The sequence below is a fragment of the Micropterus dolomieu genome, linkage group LG21, assembly GCF_021292245.1.
Source record: "Micropterus dolomieu isolate WLL.071019.BEF.003 ecotype Adirondacks linkage group LG21, ASM2129224v1, whole genome shotgun sequence".
NCBI classification, from domain to species: domain Eukaryota; kingdom Metazoa; phylum Chordata; class Actinopteri; order Centrarchiformes; family Centrarchidae; genus Micropterus; species Micropterus dolomieu.
In genome coordinates, this window is record NC_060170.1 from 4,275,427 (window position 1) to 4,302,136 (window position 26,710).

Below are 26,710 nucleotides of genomic sequence, written 5' to 3' on the forward strand. Positions count from 1 at the left end.
CAATGTGACCAGATGTTACCTGTCAGTTAATAGTTCTTTATAAACCTTTACAGTGTGACCAGATGTTACCTGTCAGTTAATAGTTCTTTATAAACCTTTACATTGTGACCAGATGTTACCTGTCAGTTAATAGTTCTTTATAAACCTTTACATTGTGACCAGATGTTACCTGTCAGTTAATAGTTCTTTATAAACCTTTACATTGTGACCAGATGTTACCTGTCAGTTAATATTATAAACCTTTCCGTCTCTTTCCAACTAGCAAGCCAAGCTAACTTCAATTAACATTAGCATTCTTGGCTAACAGGAGATGAGGTGAAACATCATGAAAGTTTACTCATAATGTTTAGCCACACGTGCAAGCTCTGGTGTGCCACTCCGGTTGTAGCAGGACTCACGAGAAATACAACTTTAAGCAAAGAACAGGGAACAAATCTCTTCGAGAAAGTCAGAACAGGAAGTGATTGAAAAAAAAAACAAAAGCTTAACAAATGCACTTTTTCTTACTTTGAACATATCAAATATACAGGTGCTGGTCATATAATTAGAATATCATAAAAAAGTTGACTTATTTCAGTAATTCCATTCAAAAAGTGAAACTTGTATAATGTATACATTCATTACACACAGATGAAAAGTATGAACATGAAAAGTATGAACATGTACAGCACTCAATACGTAGTTGGGGCTCCTTTTGCCTGAGTTACTGTAGCAATGCGGCGTGGCGTGGAGTCCATCAGTCTGTGGCACTGCTCAGGTGTTATGAGAGCCCAGGTTGCTCTGATAGTGGCCTTCAGCTCTTCTGCATTGTTGGGTCTGGCGTATCGCATCTTCCTCTTCACAATACCCCATAGATTTTCTATAGGGTTAAGGTCAGGCCAGTTTGCTGGCCAATTAAGAACAGGGATACCATGGTCCTTAAACCAGGTCCTGGTAGCTTTGGCACTGTGAGCAGGTGCCAAGTCCTGTTGGAAAATGAAATCTGCTTCTCCATAAAGCTGGTCAGCAGCAGGAAGCATGAAGTGCTCTAAAACTTCCTGGTAGACGGCTGCGTTGACCTTGGACCTCAGAAAACACAGTGGACCAACACCAGCAGATGACATGGCACCCCAAACCATCACTGACTGTGGAAACTTTACACTGGACTTCAAGCAACGTGGATTCTGGGCCTCTCCTCTCTTCCTCCAGACTCTGGGACCTTGATTTCCAAAGGAAATGCAAAATTTGTCCTTTTTGTCTTTAGCCCAGGCGAGACGCTTCTGACGCTGTGTCTTGTTCAAGAGTGGCTTGACACAAGGAATGCGACAGCTGAAACCCATGTCTTGCATACGTCTGTGCGTGGTGGTTCTTGAAGCACTGACTCCAGCTGCAGTCCACTCTTTGTGAATCTCCCCCACATTTTTGAATGGGTTTTGTTTCACAATCCTCTCCAGGGTGCGGTTATCCCTATTGCTTGTACACTTTTTTCTACCACATCTTTTCCTTCCCTTCGCCTCTCTATTAATGTGCTTGGACACAGAGCTCTGTGAACAGCCAGCCTCTTTAGCAATGACCTTTTGTGTCTTGCCCTCCTTGTGCAAGGTGTCAATGGTCGTCTTTTGAACAGCTGTCAAGTCAGCAGTCTTCCCCATGATTGTGTAGCCTACAGAACTAGACTGAGAGACCATTTAAAGGCCTTTGCAGGTGTTTTGAGTTAATTAGCTGATTAGAGTGTGGCACCAGGTGTCTTCAATATTGAACCTTTTCACAATATTCAAATTTTCTGAGATACTGATTTTGGGGTTTTCATTAGTTGTCAGTTATAATCATCAAAATTAAAAGGAATGAACACTTGAAATATATCAGTCTGTGTGGAATGAATGTATACATTATACAAGTTGATATGATGATATTATAATTATATGACCAGCATCTTTATAAGACATTATTCAAACTCAACACATTATCATTTGTTATATTATCTAACATCACTTTTCTCAATTACACTTTTATTTCATGTCATGTTTTATTTCATAATGGCACTTTTATTTTATAATGTGTAATTGTCAGTGTCCCCTCGTCTTTCAGCCAAATGTGCCAGCCTCTTGAGAAAGCACCCTCAACAACTGGTACCAGATGTAGCCAATTTGCTCCTGTTTAACTAGAGAGAATATCAAAGTAATTCTGAATCAGGTGCATGTCATAGGTATGAATGTGACATGAAATAAAAATGTCATTGGGAAAAATGGCATTATGAAATAAAAAAACAGACTTTGAAAGGGGCGTTGACAGCCCCGTAGCCCCTAACCTATACAGAGGTGTGTGCCTAAACTTAAGTCAGTGATTGTTTGCGTGTTGACCGATGAACCCAACAGCTGTGCAGATCGGCCTCATGTAGGTCACGTGATTTCTAAAATTTCGGTCTGGTTGGGAAGTTTGAATTTGTTTTTGGAGGCATGGACATGGACAGGGGCACTTTTTAGGATGCAGTCATAGTCAATCAAGTCATATTTGGAGGTTAAAACGACTTATGTTGTTATTTAGGTTGGAGGACTTGTTGAATAAAAATGAAATCCTGTTAAATTAAATTATCAGCAAAATTGAATGAAATAGCCTTTCATACATTGAGTTTTAAATAATGTTGTTAAATTGTTTTAAAAATAGTTTGTTAATTTCCCACAATTTATATTTATATGATTTTTCATTTCAATATTTTATCTCCTTATGGCTTGGCATGACATTTGCCTATTAGTCAAAGTCATTTTTTTCCCCCTACTGTTAATCAACACCTAACTGAGCTGTTGATGCTGACAGTATCGTTTCCTGAGCCCAGAGGATGATTGAAATGTATCACAGACCGAAGACAACACCTGAATGCATGTTGATGTGGAAATTTCTCTCCATGTCACATGAAAAAATGCAAGCATGTGCAACAGTCTGTGATCTTACAGGGTTTCATATTTTCAACTATCAATGTGCAGACATGGAAAATATGCTGAGCTCAGAAAGACCTGACAGGAGGTGTTGATAGGTTGAAAATGTGTGCGTGACAACATGTTTGGCTGCATGTACAAGCCCCTCTGTTGTTATGCTAATTGTTTTCTATTTTGTACAGTTTTTCTAATAATGCTGGTGGTCATTGGTATAGCTGGAAGAGTGTTGACATTTACTTGACCATTAGTGGCATAGTCAATGGTATACCACGCTAGCTTTCAGGGAAATTGCAAATGTTCACTTACTTGCACTGTAACAATGTTGCAAAATCAGTAGCCGTAGAGCTGCTCTCAGAGATCTCCATCTTTTGAAAGCATAGCCAGTGAGTATTTGACAGAAACAGCGTCTGTGCGTTCTCTAGAATTCCATACTAGGGGTTAAGGGCTACATACTTTACCTATAACAAATCCATTCTTTTCTGTGTCCAACTCCAACCTTCAAATCAGACCAAAACAAAAAACAGAGCATTGATGAATCATTTTTGCACTGCAAATTTTTGTTGCCTGAAACGACAGAATTAACCATTTTCAAGTCCAGCTTTTTAAACTCAAATTCCACTGTTTGCCCTTAAGTAGGACAGACTGTACTTACGCTCATTGAAAAACCAATATGAGATATTGTGTATCACTTCCAACTCTTTGGTGGTAGACTCTAAATATACTTTCATGTATTTTTGTAAACATCAGAGTTTGTGAAAAAAGTTTCTTTAACTTCTTGTGGCTCCATAGGGAGCTGTGTGAAGTCTTATAAATGTGATATCACTTTAAAAACAAAAAGAGGTACACTTACCAGACATCGTTAGCCCACTCTTCATCTCTGCTTGAGGCTAGCAGCTCAAGGTTAGCAGCTACTAGCATATCACATAAAAAACAGTGTTTTCTGATCTGACCTCCCATATTGTTAAGATTTGGTTAGGTATAGAGGGTATGCGTTTATGTCACTTCGCCTCCAGAACACGCTGGACTGAATGGCAAAACATCCGTTACCATGGCTGAGTTTAGCAGTGGAAACGGCGAAACCTGGAGTAAAACAAGCGATTATTTGCTTAAATAAAAGGCAGTTGGCCTCGACAGTGATCCTTACTGCTTACCAAAGAACTGGCGGTCCAGCTCTTCCCCATTTTAGATGTGTAGTTTGTGTTTTTGTTGATTCAAACTAATGCTGCCACTCGTCTTTATGCCACTCAGTGAGCATAACTGCAGTGACTTCAGCGTACTGTGACGTCATGTGCATACCCTCTCTGCTAGTTCTGGGAACATTAATCCATGTGCGAAATACCAGATGACCATATCATCATATCGGAGTTTTTAGTGTTTCCGCTGGTCACTGCTAAGGGATAGTTATGTTACATTAGTCAGCCATAAAGCATGTAGAAGCTCAGGTTACTGAAAGCTGTGTGTTGTGTCCCTGTTACTACGTTACTATGGTGTCTTCTACTCTTCACAGCAGAGTTGGTCCTGATGGGGAAAAGCTAGCTAGTTAGCAGCTACGACTCACTGTGATTTTAATTTAGAATTTTTATTCTAATTTCTTTGCTGCGGCTTCCAGCTTTGAAACGTATTTGGGATACCTCTGGTTTTAAAGGTACCATAGAATGGAAAACTACATTTCCTTTGGCATAGTTGAATAAAACGAGTTCAGTGCATGTAACTGACAAACCGCGAGCCTCAGTCTCCATTGTTTCCTCCTTCATATGTAAATTTCGCTCATCTAAATACCCCCGAAAAACAGGTTAATGCCAACAAGCGCTACACGTTAAGTAACATCTGGGATGTTTACGTCCCCAAAGTCACATAGACCAGCCCACGTTCCAGAGTTAGTGCAGTGCACTCTCACAGAAAGTGCTTTTGCGGTAGTGTAGAGGAAAATATTTTCTGCTATTCCACTTTAATGTCTTCTGGCTGCTCTACCTCAACTCTGTGATTTACGAAGTTTCCTGATGGACAGATAGCTTTACTTGTTGCTAATGCTACAGGTTGCTAACCACTAGCTGTTGCTAACGGTAGGTCTTGTCATCAGGCGGCTCTGAACCAGCAGTCCAAAGCTTTTGTAGTAATGTTAGAGGTGTAAGCATCAACACAACCTCGGAGCACCGGTAACGTATAAACTGTAACTGTATCAGGACATCAAAGGGAAAAACAGACATCTCCATCAACTCTGATCCAGTTTCAGTAAAACCAGTGAATAAATGAAGTTGTGTTTTTGTTGAGTAGTCATTGCGGCTTAGTCTCGTATAGCAGGCCTTGATTTATCGTGGTGTCACCAAGCCCCGCCCCTCTTCTGTGCTTAGGGAAATTGGCCAATCAGAAGCAAGTGGGCTTTTGGGGAGACCCTTAAAGAGATAGAAGCTAAAACTGCGTGTTCAGACAGAGGGTAAAAAGTGGTGCTGAAGCAGTGGACAGAGAAATATAACGTGTTTTTTGACATTAAATCATGTGAAAAATTTTTTAAATACAAGTATGAACCTGGAAATTAGCATTCTACGGCACCTAAGCTATTTTAAGATAAAGAAGATTACCCACAAGGCCACCCTCTCGGCTGGTAACACACAGGTGTTATTAACCTGTGGGTGTGCTAAGCAGATGTGGACTAAGAAGTATGTTGGTCCATTACTTAAGCAAAAGTACTAATATCAACCTCATTTTGAAAATACACCACTCCAAGTAAAAGGTCTGCATTATAAACCTTACTAAAGTAAAATTATGTAAATGGCAAAAAACGTTTTAGAATTAATATTCCTGCTGCATAAATGTGTATTTTGTATTTTACTGCTGTAGATGTTCAAGGTTGAGCTAATTTTAACTGCTTTATATGCTGTTGGGTGGTTTCATTTACAGCAGTGTATCATTCTACAAGAGCATCATGAATGCACTATTTGAGAATGTACGGTTGTTTTAGACAAAATGTGTGTATAGCGATTTATATATACATATCATATCATAACCCAAAAATATTGAGATATTATTTATGAGCTATACCGGCCAGCCCTAGTTTATGCACAAAAAAGACATGGTTAGGGTTAGTGGAACCTCATGGTTAGGTTTACAATTACTACTTTGTTAAGGTTTGCAACTTCTTCATCATGGTTAGAATAACAACTACTAGGTAACGTTGACTGTCAGTTGGAAACAAACAGCAGTCTCTTGTGTTAAGGCCCAGTGTTTAGTAGGACTGTCCCCGACTAAGTATTTGCATAGTCGAATTAGAATCGCGCTACGCCTACACATGCGCACTGACCCAAGGTTAGGGTTACAATTTTGGATTTATTTACGCACTTAAAAGTTTTTTTTTTCTTTTTACATGTTTATTTACAGCAATAAACGTTGAAATGTATATTGTATAGGCTGTATATTAACGTATTGGGAGAAAACTGGTAGATCTATGTAAAATCAGACATTGAGCACCCCCATATCGCCAAAATGGCATGATCCTTGTTTCGCTGCGAAGCTTCAACTGTGAGATTGACAGTCGAATCAGGCTCCGGCCATCGAAGCATCGAATCTTCAACTATTTGGGGTCAGCCCTAGTGTTTAGTTGACCTATCCATACACCCCAACTTCCTCCCCATGCAGACTATGCCACTCTAACGTCAGTGGACTTCCGTTCCTACTGATGGACAACAGTCATATTTAGACAACTTTGTCATTGGAAAAATATGTCTTGTTTGAAATGACTGCTCTCCTTTGTTTTGAAAGAAAAGTTTGTTTTTCACAGCCACAACTGCCTCCTACCCAAGTTGACATCAACAAATAGATTGTTTTGCCTAATCCACAGTCCAAAACACAAAAATGCCGCAGCAAATCCTCACAAATTAGAAGCTTAAACTCCCTCACTGCAGTGTGCAATTCGGGGAGTACTTCAACTCCCTTCCCATTTTTATATTTTTTGCTCCATCTGAGGTTGATGTCGAACATAACAAGTGTGAAACAATACAATACAAGAATGTTGAATACTAGCGACTACTACTACTAGTTACATTTTTGATGATCGTAAGACAAATTATAAAAAAGTGGCTTAAGCATTAATTTGGTGGTTGTTTGTGCTATCATATTTGAGCATTTACAACACAATCCCAGAATTCGTGATTGCTGTTTCTGCATGTGGGACTCGCGTCCTTCGATAACACATGGTGACTCCAAAAATCTATTAAAATAAGCACGATAGGCATGATAATAGAAATGTATAACATAAGCAATACACATTTAATTTGATAATTGTGTATTCTGTGTATTTATTGTCATCTGGCTTGTTTCTCTGCTACTACAACCACTTGAAAGGAATCGTTCTTCTTCTACTATTTGTGCTTCAAAACTAATTAGACTCACTTAAAGGCACCACCTGGTGGTGAAAGCCATGCTGCACATTCACAAATGTCAACACAGCAAGTACTAAAACAAAGTACTAAACATTGCAGACTAGAAAAACACATTACACCAGGATATTTGGAACATAAACGTTGCCTGCAATTGCAAATTGACCTGTTGAATTAAATTGCCTTACACTAAAACTAAATAACTGTACAACCAACAAGTAACAATTAACCTCTCACATGTAGGCTATGTGTAGGGAATGGCCATCAGCATCCACAATATACATTCAAAGCCACAATGCATTACAGTGAGCAAACGTAGACATATTTTGAAGCAACACAGAAAATGTCTATGAAGATTCTCAGTCATCCAGGTCTGGAAGACCAGGATCAGTTCCAGAACTGAAGAAGTCCTTTGGATGAAGGACGAAACGTCTTCCAGTATCTTCAACCAAGTCCAGTTGCCCTTGATTTTAACCTTCGTTGGATAACACAGAAAATCAACAATCAATTAGTTAACTGTACATAAAGACCATTTGTCCAAATACATTACAATTACTTTCAAAAAAGCTTGCAAACGTAAATCTTCCTTTGCATCCAACATGTGCCTTTGTTGACATACACACTGCAATAAGGCGTATTTGGTTTTCTAATGATTTCTGCATTTACCACTGACCTTGTGTTTGGTAATACGTAATGTCACTATTCGGGCTAATTTTTTTTTGACCAGTATACTATTTTAATAAAGGCAGTAAAGCTGTTGGGCTCTGACATTTATTTATTCCAAACAAACTGCAGTAAACATTAAACCTATCGCTTTCTGAGGAAAAAGGCTTTCCTAATCTTTCTAGATTGAAGTCATATTGTGTGGTGTCCGTCAGCGGAAGGTTATATAGAGCAGCAAAGGAGGCATTTAACAATTACAAAAAGTTGAATGAGTAGAGTAAAATGTGCAAAGAACAGACTTTTTGTTGTTGTGTGTCATTGAAGAAGAGTCTCAGTGGAGGACATCATGAGTGGCAGATATTTGATATTTAATAAACAGCCTATATCGACCCATCAGTTCATAAGAAACACCTTCAAATAATATAAAGAAAAGCATCCCACTTTGAGACTAAGCAGAAACAGGATATGTGAGCAGCCCTAACATGGGGATTTGCCTCCGAGTCTCCCTCCCTCCCTCTCTGTTGCCCTTTCTGGGAAGTGCAGCAGCCTGTCAATAACTGTCAGAGGCTGTCTCAGTCAATCAGGCCTGTAAGGCTGCTTGGGCCTCTGGTGTAACAGGAGGATCTAACAGAAGCAGCCTATAACTGACACAGCTCCAGATCTATGCTCTGTAATCACTGGGGAGACCACCTCTCAAACTGCAGCCCCGCCAGCTGCCTGACAGTGGACACATGTGCCGTGTAATTGCTTTTCATACCATTCAACCTTTTAAAATTGATTACAGGCCATGTAAGAGGCTTTCCTGAGAAGCGTACAGTTAGGGTGTGGGGGGGTGGAGTGGGAATATTGCTTGACAATGTCATGCTACAAAATGTGTATCTGCAAACAATGTGGCCGGCTCCTCTTTCATGCAGTGAGGCTGCATTGAGTCATCACCCACAAAGGGTCTAATCCCCTCGGGGCCTGTGTTTGACAGACCTCCTAGCAAATAGAAAAAAAATTAAAATCTCTTGCTGCTCTAGGAGTTATTTTCTTCTCAATTACTTAACAGACGCTGCTGCTTTGCTCTGATATTGTTGTGCAAGCAGGTCTGGAGGTGTACGTAAAAATATGACCATGTACGTCCTGTGTATGGATACCTGTGTTTTCTTGTGTGGGGGAAGCATGCGATTGGCTGAAAGGTTAGGGGGGAAGGGGAAGTGACAGCACCACTATCATGAGAAAAGGAGTTTCAAAGTAAAAATGTCTATAATCAAATAATATTGAAATCCTCTGTTATAATAAAAATGGATGATGAAATAAGATTTCATAATAATTACTTTAATTATTTCACAAATTGTTATATTGTTTATATATTTTTCACAATTGAGTCACATGATTATTTCTTTGGTTTGGTTAATCTATACTGCTACTGAAAAGTTCAACATGACGTTACATAATTGCTGCAACTCAGTGTGGTTATGAGTGTCTCACAATCCTTTTACAATTATTTTCTTTATAAATTAATCTGCTAATTAGTTTCTTGATTGACCACTTGATTGTTTTGTGTATGACAGATAAGTAAAATAGAGAAAGGTGGCACCTTCAGTTCCTGGTTCATTCCGACCAACGGCCAAAAATTCAAAGCTATTCAGATTATGATTATAGAAGGCTAAGAGAACCAGCAAAAAAAATTAGAATATCAGCCAAACACACATTAATGAGCATTAGTCAGAAAATCAAACTCAAAAGACAAACAATAAGTACAGGGAAGGTTTTGCTGTTGTCAAATGTTGCTGTTTCCCATAAGAACTTGAACGCAGCAATTTGCGAGAGTCTTAAAAAGCATACATGGCTTAATGCAACTTAAGGCCAGACACCACTGTCCAAAATGTTGACTTTGCTTCAAACTGTCAACTAGCAAATATTATTACCATACTTTCCTAAAATGTACAAAACAACCCTAAATGATACATTTATTTTATACCAAGACCATTAACTGCAGATCGAGTAAATTTCATCTTTGTTAGCATTTTCCATGTAAAGGAGCACAATGCTGGCTAGTTCATATATCATATATCTATTAGAGTTGTGTTCATGTGGCAGTCATTTTTATGCTAAGTGGGTTTCTATTACGTTAGCTAATCTTCAAATCTTTTAAATGACATGTTTCCTGTACAACAAGTCATTTTTCCTCGCCCTTCAAGGCAGTTAGATCCTCATCATTTTTCTTAGGTCTAATAGCAAGACATTCAAAGAGATTTTATTAAATATCTTGTATGATTCTCATTACGTTATACATGTTTTGAATAAATCCATGAGAACTTTTTTTGTGTGGCCATTTGGTAAATTATCACAATAAAACAAAACAAAAAATCCATCTGACTCTTATCTGTGTGCTGAAAAATGGATTTGCGTGCTATACAAATCAGCACATATGTAAGGATGAAATACCTTATTTGCACATAAAAAATTTAAAAAACATAAAAAGTTTTATTTAAAAAGAAGCTTCTATTTATTTTTAGCTTGAAAAGTAGAAAATGTGTCCTAAATAAATTGTATGCTTTGGTAAATGGTTGGCAATAAAGTAAAGCATAGTCAGTGAAGTCCGTAAACCTACTGACCCTTTTTTAAAATCAGATTCCTCTTACAGTTCATATTGAGGTTAGTGTGAGAGAGAATGTCAGCGAATTTACCCACACGTATCACGTGTGTGTGTTTGAGTGTGTGCTCACGAGAGCTTCTGTCCTTTCAGTGTCTCCAGCACCTATATTTCTGGAGTTCACTCAGCGGTCTCCCAGTGCTGCCGTGTGCAAAGCCTTTTGCTGCATTTTTGTTCGGCTACTCTTTCTCCTTTAGTGTCAAGGATTAGTCTGACATCTCCTGACTCTCTGCCTTTCAAATGAGGAGGACTCCTGCTGAAAGGCTGAGAGGGTGCTCACCGTGTAAAGCCGATACTCACACTGCTGACGCTCCTCATCCTTGCCCTCCGCCTATCTCAGCTCCTGTAAGAAATCCATGAGACGTCCCCAGTGATCTCGCAGTTGTGAGAAGAAGAATGTGTGGTTTTAAAGGACTTTGGCTGTGGAGCGGCTGTGAAATAGTAATGTCCAACTCAGTCAGGAGGCCCGACAAGGAAAAGTGTATTGTGCTGTCAGCTTGATCTTTCAGGAACCCTACTCTTCCAGTGTCCAGTTTAGTAGGGTTTGCAACTGATTGATGTTGAGGAAAGCTGTCAGTCTAGTGGCAAGAATAGGTTATGGTTTTGAGACAAAGGATTTCTAATGATCTTTGAGACCTAGTCCAATTTTATCGTCAATAATGTTTCTTGTGGGGCGCCGGTTAGCTCACTGGTAGAGCTTGCGCCTTATATACAAGGCTGGGTGCTTAACCCAGTGGCCCAGGTTCGAGTCCAGCCCTTTGCTGCATGTCTCTCTACCTTATATCCACTCTCTCTATCCTATAAAGGCAAAACACCAAAAAAACATATATTGAATCAACGATTTAGTCAACGACACGCTATCTCAAGAAAACTAACAGTCTGCACACAGTCTATGCTGGTGGCTCTATGAGACAGTGGTGCTTCACGCTAAATGTTAATGCTAACACGCTCACAATGCTAATGTTTACATGCTGTTCTTTAACTGCTTACCATATTTGCCATCTTAGCTTAGTGTTTGTAACACAAAATAGTGCCGGTATTTGATTACAAACCAAACCATTGACCAATTGAAATTTTGTCCTGATGATAGAACTACAGTAAAATTATTGGGATATGAGGAAAATGTTGGTCAGGGGGGTCACCACTGAGATTAGGATTCATCATCTGGGGCCTATGAATATCTGTACAAAGTGTCATGGCAATCTATCAAATGAATGTTTAGATTAAATAATTAGCTAAAGACTGATGGTCTGGATTTCCATGGTAGTTATAGTGGATGTTCCTAGTCCCCAGAGGTTGAATCTTAATGATTTCGATGACCTCCTCACTGGTTCCTTTAGCACTCCATTAGGCCAAAGATCCCAGTACATTCATGCTCCTTTGAAGATGAACTCTTTCCATTTTGAAATATTTTCACCACCCTCACACAACAATGCCAACTTTGCACCCAATCACCCAAAGCCTTGTGCAAACTGCATGAATTTTGCAACAATTGGCCTGTCCCTACAAATATTTAAGATCAAAACTCTGTAGCAGTGGGTCGTCTTTATCTCTCTGAGAATTGTCCCAGTTCCTTTAACAGTTTTCAAACAGTTTTGCTTTTATTACATCCAAAGACAAGATGACCTTGGACTTTGAGCACCTTGGAGGAGTATCTGGCGAGAGTGCAACAAGAAAGTGGCAGCGGGGGAAGAAGGGAGGTAGTGGACACACAAACTTGTCACTTGTTGTTGACTATTGTGCTCATTCACACACAGATGTCTCTAGTCTTGTTATCAGAACAGTACAGTAATGGTTTCGCAGTCAATATTCCAAAGGTCTAAAGCTGCTCTTTAAAATCTCTACATCATTATAATCTGGACTGTCTCAATCCTTCCTTGTATATCCAAACAGCCTGTGTAATGCTTATTGCGCTGGCATGTCACTAAGAGATTGTTGATTTAAATCTGTTTTTGTTCTACATGGTCCCTTGGCTCCCAGGCATTGTCAGCCAGCCTGAGCCGACAGTGCCCCCGCCATGTCGTCTGTGTCCCTGTATGCAGATTGATACCCAGGGCATTTATCAGCTGCAGGTCCACCGCACTGAGCCTCATGTTAAGTCAGGTGGAAACCTGTGACTGGCAGCAGATAGGGTGAGGGACCATTTTAGAGGCAGTGTTAAAATTAACCAGCCTAATGAGGAAATAAGTGACTTATTGGCGCTGCAGTCATTTCCTTCATTAAGGCTGATATTTATGAGCATCCATCACGAGTGGAGCAGCCAACGCTACAACTCCAGGTTTATGAAGCGTGGATTGTCACCTTGTTCCAATTATCTTCTACCTTTGAATGTGCTGAATGTTTGAACATTAAGGGAAAAGGACATGGCGCATCATTAGTTGTTGTGCAATGTGAAAAAAGTGAAAGGAGAGGCTTGTCTGGGCTCCGCAGTGTCAGACTATTTTTATTCATCATAGCAGCAATTAGCTGATTAGAGTAACAGCGAGAAAGGTGCTGGATGGAGGAGGATTACGTGCCCCAACCATTAAATGTGTTAGTGCTTTAAATTATGTTGAAGCAGTGTTTTTCTCTGGTTGAACAATTTCAGTTTTATTAGCAGGCTTCCGTATGAATTTGTGAAAGCAATAAAAGTTGTTCCCTTGTTCTGTAGTGTGCAGTGGCATTCATTCATTATCAGTATTCAACAGGCTAACAACCAAAAAAGAAAAAGAAGACATTTTTAACAAAATAAAATCGTCCATTAGAGTGATTACTGGTGGTGCCTAATTTTTAAAATCCTCTATGGTTTGAAGGTCTTCTGAATAATAGTGAAAAATTATAATGTTTTAAATTTAATTACATTATTAAACATAATGCTTATTTTGGATGATTAAAATAAAGATGTGGAGATACAATGTGTTACACAGGCTAATATATACAGTATATAGGCTGATTCTCCAGGTCTCTGGAACACTATGGAAGGGATGAATAGCAATATTCCTGAAGATGTTTCCTCATTTAGTGTTTTGATGATGGTGGTGAAGGGAAGTTTTTCAACTGCTTTGTCATGAGGTGACGGTGAAAGCCATAGCAAAGTGGTTCCCATACGTTTTGACTTCACGCACTGCATATAAAGCTGCAGAAATGCTAGATGACTCACTAATGTATAATCACCAGTTGCTAACATTAGTGAACCCACACAACATGTAAATAAACCAACTTTGGAATTACTGGAAGCTATACTGGCCAGTAGTGGAAGCAATGTGCATAAGTTAAAAATAGCAGTACCACAAGGAAAAAAATACTACAAATTTTTACAGTATAGTATAGTAAATGTATGTAGTTATGTTCCACCAGGAGGTGTGGGCAGGATAACAACCTTCCCACACCTCCTTCCCCTGCACCAAGCTAACACATCCCTGACCAATCTCTTTAGTGAAGGCTCAGACTGATATCATCTTATCTCCCAGGAAGACAACAAAAATCCAACCCCCAACCATACAAAGCTCACATTACTGTAACACGTTACTAAACGATGCATTACTGCCCAACACTGGTTGAGACACTATGTACTTTAGTAATCAGGATTAGCACATTGGCTGCCTAGTCAAGTCCTCACCCCTTGAAATTTAGTATTCTGTTAATAAGAGATGCAAAGTGGCAGTTTAAATCCTGTTCATATCTTCTTGGCACAACAGATCCGCACATGCAGTTTAGATAAGACTATGGCACGCGATACAGAAGAAGAGGAAACCTTCAGGGACATTTTGTCAAGTCTGAAACCAATACTCACATGCCCATATGTACATGGAAAGAGTTATTGGTCGCTGTGTTACTTTGCAACTGAGCCTCTAAAATGGAAACTGTTTAGGAGCTGATGAAGCTGCTGTGTTCTTAATTTGACCACCATGCATCTGTGACCACCATGTGTCTTTTTTGAAATTGGTATTATGAAGGTTCATAACCCCCCTAATCCACTGAGTATGTAATCCTTGAATTAAAGGCATAGGATACAGTAAAATGATAACATAAAAAAGACAGAGACCATTATGTGAATGTTATTTCCATGGCTGCTGCTGTAATCAACCCCCAAATTATCCTTCTTCTTTTTCACAGGGTTATTTGAAGTAGATTTAATGGTCATTGTTTTGTTGAAATTGCATTAGAGTTAGTAGACATTATTTATCCGCACCACTTGTAAGCACTTCACTTATCTTTATATAGCTACATAATAATAATAATAATAATAATAATATTAATAATAATAATACACATATATATGTGTGTGTGTGTGTGTGTGTATATATATTCATCTTCATATTAATTTATATATTTTTTCAGATATTCAACAATGTTACAAAGTGCTTCATAAAATATAGCTTGTGAAATAGTCAGATCCTAATATCTGCAGTTAAAAGATGATGCGTGATAAGCAGCTCATGTAAGAGCTGTGTGTTCTTCTCTTCTCTGTGAGCTCAGCAAGAGAAACTTTGCTCTTTTGGAAGAAAGTTTGCCAGAGACATGTCGCAGTGTGCAGACATACTTTTAAATATAGCTCTCCCACAGATATGTGTTGACAAGGCACAGGTTGCACCAGGTTAGACAAAGTCCTTACATTCTTTGAAAATCCAACAGTTTGCCTAGAGATGAGAATGATAATTACCTGCAAGGTGTCATAATAAACTGTTCTGACAATGTAAAAAAGGAAAGTAAAAAAAGAAGAAGAACAAGCTCTGTTTGATGCAGATGATGTCTAATTTATATAGCAAAGAGCTGAGATGAAGACAACCTCAGTGTGTTGAAAGCAGCTGGTGGTAGCTCATGTAATGGCTTGCCTCCACAGGTGGTGATCTATAGGGACAAAGAAAGACACATTCAAATAGCAGGGCTGCCTGCGATTCTCAGACATTAGGAATTCATCGCTACATTGATTTCTTAATACCATATTCTTTTGTCATTGTTGTTTGTTTTTTAAAATGGATCATGAATACGTAATTGGCATGGGTGGAAGCAGGGTTGGAAAGAAATTACAAATCTGACAGGAGTCAATTTTGCATCAGATGTGTGCACTGGCCCGAGTTCCTCTGCACAGATAGAAATAATGAATTGATTTCATATACTGTCCCAGATCCCATCTCCAGAGCCATGTAGCGAAAGAGCGGCGTCATCTCTGTTCAATTTCAGTTCAAGTGGTTTTATTGGCATGACTACATGCACTATAATGTTGCCAAAGCATATTAGCACAAGCTATACGATCATTATAAACAGACATAAACAAAATAAACAATTCTTAATAATAAACATTCTTTCCAATGGACTATTGTTTTAAGAGAGAGAGTTTTAACATTTGTGGAGCTCTGCTTTCTACATGGCTCTCCATTCAGCTGGCAAACCAATAATTGCTGGTTGACTTTAAACACATTACAGGAGCGTCCACGCAGAAAAAACTTTACCTGACAGTGAGAGGCTTAATCAGCATTGTGTGAACTCATTTGGAAAGAGCTTAAAACACCATATTTTTGTCATACTGCACATTGCTGCAGCACACAGTAAGATAAGGACTTCTAGCCAACCAGAAGCAGGGCAGGGAGGGATATTTCTTTTATACATAATTTTTTAATTATGCACTGGTATCTCACGTTCTGTAGGGACGGTGAGTGTGAGGGGAGGAAGCAGGTGGATGTCTTGTCGCTGAAGGTGCGTTCGAGCTGCAGGGGTGTGGGGTATAAAAACGCTGCTCTCAATTCAGACACATTCTACTTTCTGTAGAGTGCATGAGCTTACTGTGAGCTGAGAACAATGAAATATGCTGCCAGATCAGGCAAAAGGTGGTTCCAACTTTGTGCAGCCAGAGAAAAGCAACTGGGGTCGCCAGACTCAGAAAACTGCAGCCGCCTTGCTCCCGCAAGGTTTGTAATGTCCTGAACATGGTGACATTTTGCAGTGCCGGCTAAAGTTGGACAAAAATTTCTAACCAGCATGCATCACACGCTGCAAAGTGCCACAGGAAGCCAGACACACCTAACACGTGCTGCAGCTCAGTGTGTTTCTCCACCAGTATTTATTAGGTGCATTCGAGATGACTGCGGCTGACTTTTGCCGACTTGATAGCCTAATGTGTGCTGCAGGCAATTGCAGGGGTGGGGAATAAAAACAGTGCAGTCAAATCAGATACATTCTACCTGCCTGAGCTTACTGTGAGCTGAGATCAATGACTGATCTTTAACAAAAATAAAAATGCTATGATATCAGTTAAAAGGTGGTTCTAACTTTGTGCAGCCAGCTCACGCAAGGATTTAATGTCATGTGACATGGTGACGCTTTGCAACGCGGGCGAAAGTCGGACACAATTTCTAACCAGCATGCCTTCTTTTAAGTCCAGCATGCATCACGTTAAGTCAGCTCTGCGCAGCGCCACATGAAGTCAGACGCACCTGTTTAGGGTGTGGCACACTAGCCGCTTGGCGAGCATTATAGCACGAGTTACAAAAAACAAAAAACAAATCTAAACTTAGTCTCAATAAAATAAAATAAAACAATGTTGAAAGAGGACTCAACCAGTCTGTGTCATAGATGTAGAAAGAGCTGCAGGTCTGAGCATCTGTTTGATCGAGCTACACACGCACAGACAGGATGAAGCGTGGCTGCGGCTTCCTGCAGGGTTGTGCGGAAGTGTGGCCGTGTTTATTTGTGCCGTGAAACAAGAAAGTAACGTTTTATTCACTGCTTTGTTCTCACTAACGCCATTCCCTCTCTTCATTTACTCTCTAGCTCTCTCGCTCAAACCAACAGTATATGTATTTATTCTGTAGCTGGACATTTGCAGTCCCTACATACAGCTGATTAACCAGGAAAGAGGACACAGCTCAAGACAACAAAACAAAAATGAGCTTTAGCCTTTTCTCTGCTGCAGCCTTCCTTCTGTTCATCAGGATACTTTTCTTTTTACTCTGTAATGAATGTGACTTGAAATGTACAATGCTAGATAAATAATAGTACAGAAAAAATACTTTATTACAGTAACGAGAGGAAATGGAATTTGTTAATTCCACCCCTGGAATTTGCTGGCTACTTTTCACCCATAATTCTGTGTAATTTACCTGCTCTTAGGGTACAAAACAGATCTATCTGCATGCCATGAATGTTTACACATTAACAAAGTAATTGAGGATTTTATCAGACTACATTTGTAGAGGCCCTGTTACTGCTTTTCTACCCATTTTTCCAGGGAGTTTTGAACACAAAGAAAACAGGGTGTAATGGTGTTATGAATAACTAAAGGAAGCTTGTGTAGTAGCAATATGATAAAGACATCTAACTGTTAACTACAGAAGGTAATGTAAGCATATTATTTCCATTCATTCACCTTCCTGTCGGTTTGTTTTATGTGTGGCCTCTCTTTACACCTGCATCCATTAATTTGCCCATTTAACAAGGACAGCATTGATTGAGAGAGGTGGTGAGAGGGCTGATTCGATTTCAGAGGACAGAATTGGATTTGATGGTGGAGCATAATAGCTTTCATGGGCTTTTACAGCACTGAATAGCTTAGCTGGAGCTGCCTTGATGGGACTGAGGTGTAATTCTGAGAAGCATCCCGGGGACGGCAGGAGCACAAACATCCTGTTCCTTATTGTCGCAGCCCGCAGAGCTCTCTGTGCTTTACCAAGAGGAGGCGAGCACAGGAAACCATGTGAGGCCGAGACCTACCTTCAAACTAAAAAATAAAACCAATATACAAAGTCACGCTCTCACAATCTCTGAGATCGGTGTTTCCAAAACTGTGCTTAGATCAATGAGCTGTCACGATGAACAATAGTCATGAACTAGGCCGGGTGCTTGCCAGACTGAAAGAAAAAAAGGGGGGTAACCTGCTGTGAATTGTCGTTAAAGACGGTGGCATGTTGGCGGCAGCACAAAGGCTGTTTGTGTGGACCAAAACCCGGGCCGTGTGGCTGAGATAAGATGTATTCAGACTTCACAGCCGCAATTTGGGTAATCAGTCCCCTCCTAATTCCTCTCCACTTGGTCTGCTCTGATTTCATTCATCTGAAAATTGCTCTGAAGAGAACAGTTTTGCTCGAATGGGGACGAATTGTACTCTCTGTATACTTTGCCTTACAACAATATGTCAGCTTTTGATGAATGGGGAATTCAAAACATTGTCCACTGAGCAATCATTTTAAATTCACAAGCAGTTATACTGTTGTTAGTAAAACAAAATGCAAGTGAATACAAGAAAAAGTGTTTTTCACTGCTAAATTGTTTATCTACCTGAAAAGGATTGGTCCCTCCTTTGTTTCTGTCAGACTAGCTATTTCTCATTTCAGTATTGTTCAGCTTGAAGAGACGTGGGATGGTGAAGTAACGGAGGTGTTGGTTTGCAGGTGCCACAGGGGATGCTCAGCCTGACACCGTGCCCTCAGTGCAGGGCACCCTGCCGCACTTCATCCAGGAGCCGGAGGACGCCTACATCGTGAAGAGCAACCCCATTAAGCTGCGCTGCCGAGCCGCGCCCGCCTTACAGATCTTCTTCAAATGCAACGGAGAATGGGTGCACCAGAATGAGCACTTTTCCCAGGAGTATAAGGACCTCAACACTGGTGAGTTAAAGCTTTGTGGCCTTTTCCAGCTAGTGGTAAAATGTCATATGAGGGAAATATTTTGCAGCCATCAAGTGTGTAACAAAACAGCTGGAGTGGTCACAGCTAGTGTTGGACACCAGTAACTGAGATGGCGGTTGTTTCATTCTCACCAAGATGTTCTTCCTGTCCCCCGGCAGGATTACACCGACATGCTATGATTATGGTAATATAACTGGATCAACTACTCAGCAGCATTGGTTTCTTCCAATTACTTTTCAGGCTAAAATGGCAGATCACAGTCCAGTTGTGTGAGAAAAGATTTATTTATTTTTTTAACTAAATAATACTGAACAAACCGAGTGCAAAAATGTAACTGACAACGCAGGTGGCTCACCTGCTCACATTACGACTAAACATCCATCTCTGCTGTTCCTCAAACCACAGAAACAACACACTGAAACTGATGAAATCAATGGATTTTCCTTCCATGACACTGCAGGTCAGCATTATTAAACATGGTCAAAGGCTTCCAAAGAAGCAGTTAAACAAATTACCATGATTTTCAAGCTGATGTCTCCATAACACAGAACTGAAAAATAAAAAAGCCTGGATGAGAATGGCCTCCAGAAGATCAAATGTCTTGGTTGGACAAATTCTGTCCAAACAGCACAGCTCGTCACAAAGTCCAATTTCCATAGCAATTGGTTAATGTTACTGCTTTACTCCCTGCAAAGTGATAAATTGAGGTAACATGAATACAATCCGAGGGAGTGGAAAAACGTAAACAGATGCAGGTCCGCAGTGGGTTGAATGATTTGAGAAAAAGTCTCGTTTGCTTATGTTGCAATTACTGAGGGAACCTTTATGGTTATTCTTCATATGACTCCATGGATGTAGAGGGTAAGAGCAGGAAGTAGAAAAAGAAAAACTGAAGTTCTTTGTAACTTTGGAAATCAATCTTTCTGATCTGTCATTGGTTAAAAACATAAATTGCTCCTGTCTCGCTGCCTGCTGCTCATCCACTCAGGGAACCAACTTTCTTAACATTTATGAAGCACACGGAATAGTCATGTTTTTATGTCAGGAGATATCTTACAATATACCTAGCAGCCAAAAATTTCAAGAGTAGAAATTCATGGTTTAAAAATTGAAAATCAAATACTTCGTTTTTTTGACAGCTGCCAAGACGAATATAGCAATTTGCAGAACTCATACAGGTTTCAGAACTTTTAAAGGACATTTTTCATTATATATTTTTTTCATTTTATTAGTAATTGTTGAATTTTAAAAATGCTAGCGATGGGGAAAAAAATAGCCTTTCTCTCCATTCAATTATTCACTTGAATCCACTGAGGAAATAGTCTAATTATAACTTCTAACTAGAAGGAATACAAGACTGCAGGCATTGTTTCTACGTTAACGCCTACTTTTACCAACAAGGTGAGACATGAGGTTTATTTCTGCATTTCTTATGCAATAAGCATGTGCCATTTAGTATACATGGAGAGTGTATGAAAGCTCTCCTTCTTTATTTGATAGATATTTAGATTTTCTTCACTCGCTCAAAGTACAGGAAATATCTTTCATCATACATGTAACATTTCCCTCTGCATGTAGATGGTTTCAGTTCATGACAACAGCTACTTAGACTGACCTTCAATAAGAATATCAATGTGGCCTCAGATGGTTTAAGCCTAAAAGCCAACAAAGGCAGAGCAGCCTCAGTAATCATAGCTGGGTTGAGCAATATGTGCAGTATGTGCTTATTTTAAGCTCCTTGCAGTGCTAAATGGAGGGCTATACTGTACCACATCAGCAAAAAAATCCAGCTAGTTTCACATGAGTCTTCACTCACAGAAATGTATACGAGTGATTTTCAAAAGCTTTTCTGTTATGAACACATTCTCTGAAATAGTGTTACAGCAGTGGTTCCTCCTTGACTGCAGCTTTAAAAAAAAATAAAAAGGTAGTAAAGTTTTTTTAAAGTTAATACTTAATTAAGAACAGCTACCTTGACTCCAGTGGTTCACCCTGCCTTTAAGAGCATACCTTGAAAACATTTCATTAGTGTGGGTGGAGTGCTTTATTATATTCTGGACTTTAATTTGGCATGAACATAGAAAATGCACTGACTACTCTAATACTTTTAACTGTGAAATATTTCTAAATGTAAGTATTTCTTTAAAACATTAAATATTAATAAACTTAAAGTCAAGATTAAAGCATCCATAGTTATTTTTTAGGATTTTAAAACTGTCAGTCCAGCAACATAACAAGGCAAACTGTCATCATACTTTGATTCAAATGTTGCTGAACTCTGATTGGTGCACAGACGTTTTTAACATCACCTTCATCCACTTGAGCGCCCCCCACTTCTAACAAGTGAAAAAAGTACAGGCAGAAATTTTATTTTCCCACCAAATAAAGTGTGTTTATGTGGGAGCCCGTCCATCATCATCATGTAAATCAGAGGTTCCCAACTGGTCCAGTTTGAGAGAACAGAGAGGAAGTGAATCGAGATTGCCCTGCCAAGACAAACAACATCAGTCATTTTTGTTCAAATGTATTAAACAACCAATTTATACTTTTACCTGACCTGGATCTCTTGTTGTGAACTGTAAACTCTTGCGGAGCAAAGTTGGAAGTAGCATGATGCTGTTAAAGCCCCATAATGTTGTTATGGCAAGTGCACAGAAATATGCACTTGTCCAGAACACGAGACAATTGTGAACGTTCTCATGTGGTTTGTAGTGATGCATTTTGGTTTGTTTTGGTTTTTCTCTTTGTGAAAAGAAACTGAGGCAAGGGGAAAACGCTCCAAGTTTTACAAACTCATCAACTGATTTGGACCAGAGCAAACAAACTAAGCTGTGAAAACGCCCTTAGACGCAGGAGATCGCTGTAGGTTGCTGGTTTCCTACCAACAGTCGTTTGTGTCTTTCAACCATGACTGTGATCGTTCCCAGAAAAAAAAAAGAATTTCTGGCACAGTGCTTTTACTCTGAAGTCCTGTTTTAGAGATGAAAGGTAGCGCCAGACTACAAATTTATAACAGAAAGCCAGAGTTGTAAACTTGGGACGTGATGTTTAAAAGGCATGGGTATTAACCAGGCCGGGGGGTTCTAATGAGATGCTACCAAGTTGCATTATGCCAAATGTAGGATCTAGTCTTTTTGGTGATTGACACACTAAAAGTCAGGTTATCTTGGCGTCTGCAGCACCAATTATTACCTTATTTTTAAGTCTGTATCTTTTGCGATCCCCAACTTTATGGAAGTGCAATACTAAGTCACCAGACTACCAATTTCAGTTTTGTTTTGCAGTATTAATAGAGTGCTACCATTACAAGCCAGTGTGACTTGAGCGTTTCTTTTCCTCTCTTTATCTGTCCTAGCAGAATACCTGCTTTATTAGCCTGTTGTTCCTGTTATAAGGCATATTAAATGTTATGTTGTGAAAATTAAAGGGTTTTTTAGAAGCCACAGTAAACCTGATTCAGCTCTCAATGCTGTTGCAATGCTTTTAATCATGGGTTTATTTTCCGTTTATTTTTATTATCATGTTTAAAAATTAAATTGAGCAGGCATTAAGTAATTCTATGTTTGTGCCTTGACTTAGGCTAATCACTGAGGAGATATATCGAGCCTCAGGCTAGATCAGCTGGAAAACTTAAAATGATGTGTGATTACGGTTTCAACTAGGTCTACAGCCAATACATGTTCAGCTAATTCTGATTTGAGTTTCAGGTTGAGGCGATGATTTAAAGTGTGAGTGAAGCAGTGGCGTGCCATACCAATTAAGTCCCATTAGCTTTTGTCAGGTGGAAGCGTGTTGATTAGAGGACCTAACTGAGGCCTCCTGAAGGGATTTCTGGCAAACAACAAAGCCAATGTGACACCTCTGCTGGAATGCCTTGTGATTAGAGGCTGTGAGAAAGCAGTCTTTCTTGTATTCATGAAGGTCCCTCCACAGGAAAGAGGCTTTAATTGCTTCTCGAAGTTCATTATAGTGCGATTGCTGTGCTGTGAAATTGTTGTAAGCTTGATAATGGTAAAATGAAATTTGGAACTTCAATTGTTTGCTGTTCTGTGTGCAGAGGAAAAGTACAAGGGAAAGTTCACTTGGTGGTATTTGCCAGCTCACTTTATATGCCACATCAAGATCCAGCATCCAGCAGGAGGGAAGGTAATCAGTGGATTTTACAGATAGGAGTGAGAAACTGTACCAAAAGCCGGCTTTGCCTCAAGGCAACAACATGCAGCTGCAGTGTTAACAAACCACCAAAGTAAAATCTGAAATTGTAAAGTGAGACTTAAAAAATAACAAATAACACACTTTTTTCTTACAAATTCAAAGTAGAATTTATAGAGTGAAATGCACCCTTGCTCAATTCAATACTCACTTCTGCTGCCACAGCCTTCTTGATCTGGTATGACCACTAGCTTATGGTGGCTAATGTTAGTAAACTTTAAATATTGCATTGTGTGTAACTGACCTCACTAAAACAGTTTGCAAACTTTAAGCCTTTTCCCTACTTGTGCTGTTGAAAACCGCTGCCTGCTGCCGGATGAAACGACAATGATGAGAGCAACAAGACTGAACCAAAACAGTAAAGTTGCGGGTGGGAAAACGAAAACAATGAGCTGAAAAACACTTAAACACTCTGTAGAGTTGGTGATAAATTGTCTATGGGTTAATTATTAAGAGCAACCCCGTTGACAATACAGTCTTTTATTCCATAGTAAAAAAATATTGGTTCAAGCAGCTTTAAATGGTTGTTTAAATTAAATTGTTTAAATTGTCGTGTTTTCAATGGCATTTCAGTGGCAACAGTTTTTAAAGAAAACTATTTTAAACACATCCCGAGCTGCCAAAGTTCTCACCAGTTCAACAGACAAGTCAATCTTTTAGTTCTGATTCTAATAATAGCAAAAATATTCACACAACCGAAAAAGCACATGCGCTTAATAATCTGATTATGTCCAATAATAACAAGTCCACTAAGGCATTACTCGAGGGCGGTTCTATTAATATTCCTGTTTCCATGCTACAGAAGGTAGTGTGATTAATGGCTGAGACGCCTCCTCCACAGCATCAGTTTCCCCACAGTATTCAACCTCAAACTCGATCTTTCTGTCGAGATGCTACTGTGATACCCTTGTGGCTATCTTTTAAAAATAATTAAACGGTGCTTTGAGTCATTCTTTTTCAGCAAAGGGTGAAAGACTCACCAGTCTGTAAATGAACAGACAACTTTATAGCAGCACAAAAAGTGGTGTTTAGCCTCAAAGTTGTTGATAAATAATAAATGCTACAAATACTCTGATGGATGACTGAGGAAAACAAAATGTCAAATTAACAACATTAACAAGTACTGCATTCCGTTAGGTTCACAACTTCCATGGCGCTGTTACTGTGGCTCCCATTGATGCCTCATTTTAATACTTAATGGAAATGAGATTTAATGTTATTAGTTACACCTGTGCTTTTCCTGCTATGAAAAAATGTGTAAACTGTGAAAAAGGCCTATCAGTGGAAGAATGGGCTTTAATGTAATTATTATTGGATTAATGGTGTGTAATGTAGCTAATACAGAATGAGGCAAAACACAGAACCACAATCGAGGGGCAATGTTGAAAGCTCTAAAATAACCATTGTTCCGTGATAGATTTAGGTTAAAATATGAATAGAATAGCCAATGACATGCCTCAGCCTTTCAGAAAAAACATGGATGAGTAAACAATTTAGGAAACCACATGGTGAGACAGAAGCTAGCCTGAGGGTGGGACTTTTCTTTATAAATGACCACAGGCATAGCTGAGAAACTAACACCATCACCAAACACCGTGCAGCCACATCAACAACTTCCTGTTACGTTAACCTCAGGCTGGATGCTTTTTTTAAGATCGATGACTCCTCAACAAGAGTGACAGGTGCTGTGGTATAAACCTGACCAGCTAAGGGGAGGGAGGCGGGGCTAACACTATGAAGAAGTATATTGCATCTTTAAAACCATGCAATGGGAAGCTGATTAAATGTTGTCGTTTAAAGTGAATAATATAAAGGTGCGTGACTAATACTGAAATCACTGGCTGCTTACGGTTACTACTTTAATGTACTGAACAACAATAAATTCAGGATTGTGTTTGCAGTTGCCATATGTAATATCTCAAACAGCACAACACGTTGAATAGGCCTTTACACTAGTGGAATAGTTTTAAAGGACATCTATGAGCATAAATGATTATAAGACCATTCACCTTCAGTATCTTCTTTCCTATTAAAGGCTGTTCTATTGATGCAATGTATAAATATAAACTAATGGTTAAAATGGCTTATTATGCAATAGTTTCTCAGAGGGGCCCAATAAAGTGGGGTACTGGCTCCCTAAATGTCTTTCAGTCTTTCAGCTTCAGAGGAATATTTAAAGAGGAACCTAACGTAAATCTTGTTTTTGCTGAGCTTAACATCCCATCCCCGACACACCCGCTCCCCGGACTGTTGAGCTCCCATTAAGACAGTGTAACTGTGGCGGCGGCCGGTGGGGGCGGTAGCGGTGTAGGCCTGTATCTCATTTGTATTGACAGTAGGTTATTGTTGGTCATTTTCCAACTTATTTTAGTATTTATTTACTACTTGATTCTGCTCCTCTTCTCTTCACACGCGCACACACACCCGTAGCCTGCACCTCTTGTCTGTTACGGCAAACACGCCGGCTTGCTCCGCCTCTTTCTGTCTCTCTCTCCCTGTATGTGTCTCTGCTGACTTTCTCCATCGGCAGTACGTTTCATAAAGTTGCCGTGTTTAATAAACTCAACCGTGATTCAGTTTTAAAGTGTGCCGCATGTGGGTCGAAAATGAAAATAATGTTAGTGAGTGACATCTGCAGTGATGCGTTCACTGTCCCTCCGTAATGTAAAATTTCTGCCGTGTCTGCTTAATGTAATTTCAGATAACATCTCTCTCTTGTGTTTCACTGCAGAATGCTAAAGAGGGTTACTAAATATACTTTGGCAGGTGCTAATATACATGGCCAGCCTGCCTAAGTAAAGTATATGTCGAAAACACTGTATTTAAAGTTAGAGCAAGCTGTAGGCCTATATTTTGTAAATATTCAACTTCGACTAATTTTTATTGTCCTCCAACTGCATGTCATGTGAATATTTCGGTCCAGTCATGATTGAGTGATCATGCCTGCAACTTCAACTACATCAGTTAACCCTAGATAGAATATATTAATAATAATAATATCTCCCCCTCCAAAAAAACGGGCGGGAAAAAACTGAGGTATGAACCGAATCATGGCTAAAAAATTGAGGTTGTTGATTTGGTGTATCGTTACACCCCTACTGTTAAGAGTATTTTTTAATACAACCACTGGGGACACCAAAGTCAAATTGTTTAGATCCTGAACATTGGGGATTTAGCATAATTCAAGGTTAATTCATTGAAATTATCCAAATTACGCAGAACTTTAAAAAAGGGGACTTTAAAAAATTGTATTTACCTCCCCTAACTAGAGCACAGACCGTATAATTCAGAGGTCAATGGGCTATA

The 26,710-nt window shown here is 39.4% G+C and overlaps 1 protein-coding gene across 1 annotated transcript in view; it reads left to right on the plus strand.

The window, feature by feature from the left end:
- unc5db (unc-5 netrin receptor Db) overlaps window positions 1-26,710 on the plus strand; it is a 191,885-nt gene that overhangs the window by 71,366 nt on the left and 93,809 nt on the right. The window contains exon 2 of the mRNA XM_046034066.1: window positions 18,956-19,171. Coding sequence (XP_045890022.1) covers window positions 18,956-19,171 — 216 coding nt within the window. The remainder of the gene's footprint in view (window positions 1-18,955; window positions 19,172-26,710) is intronic.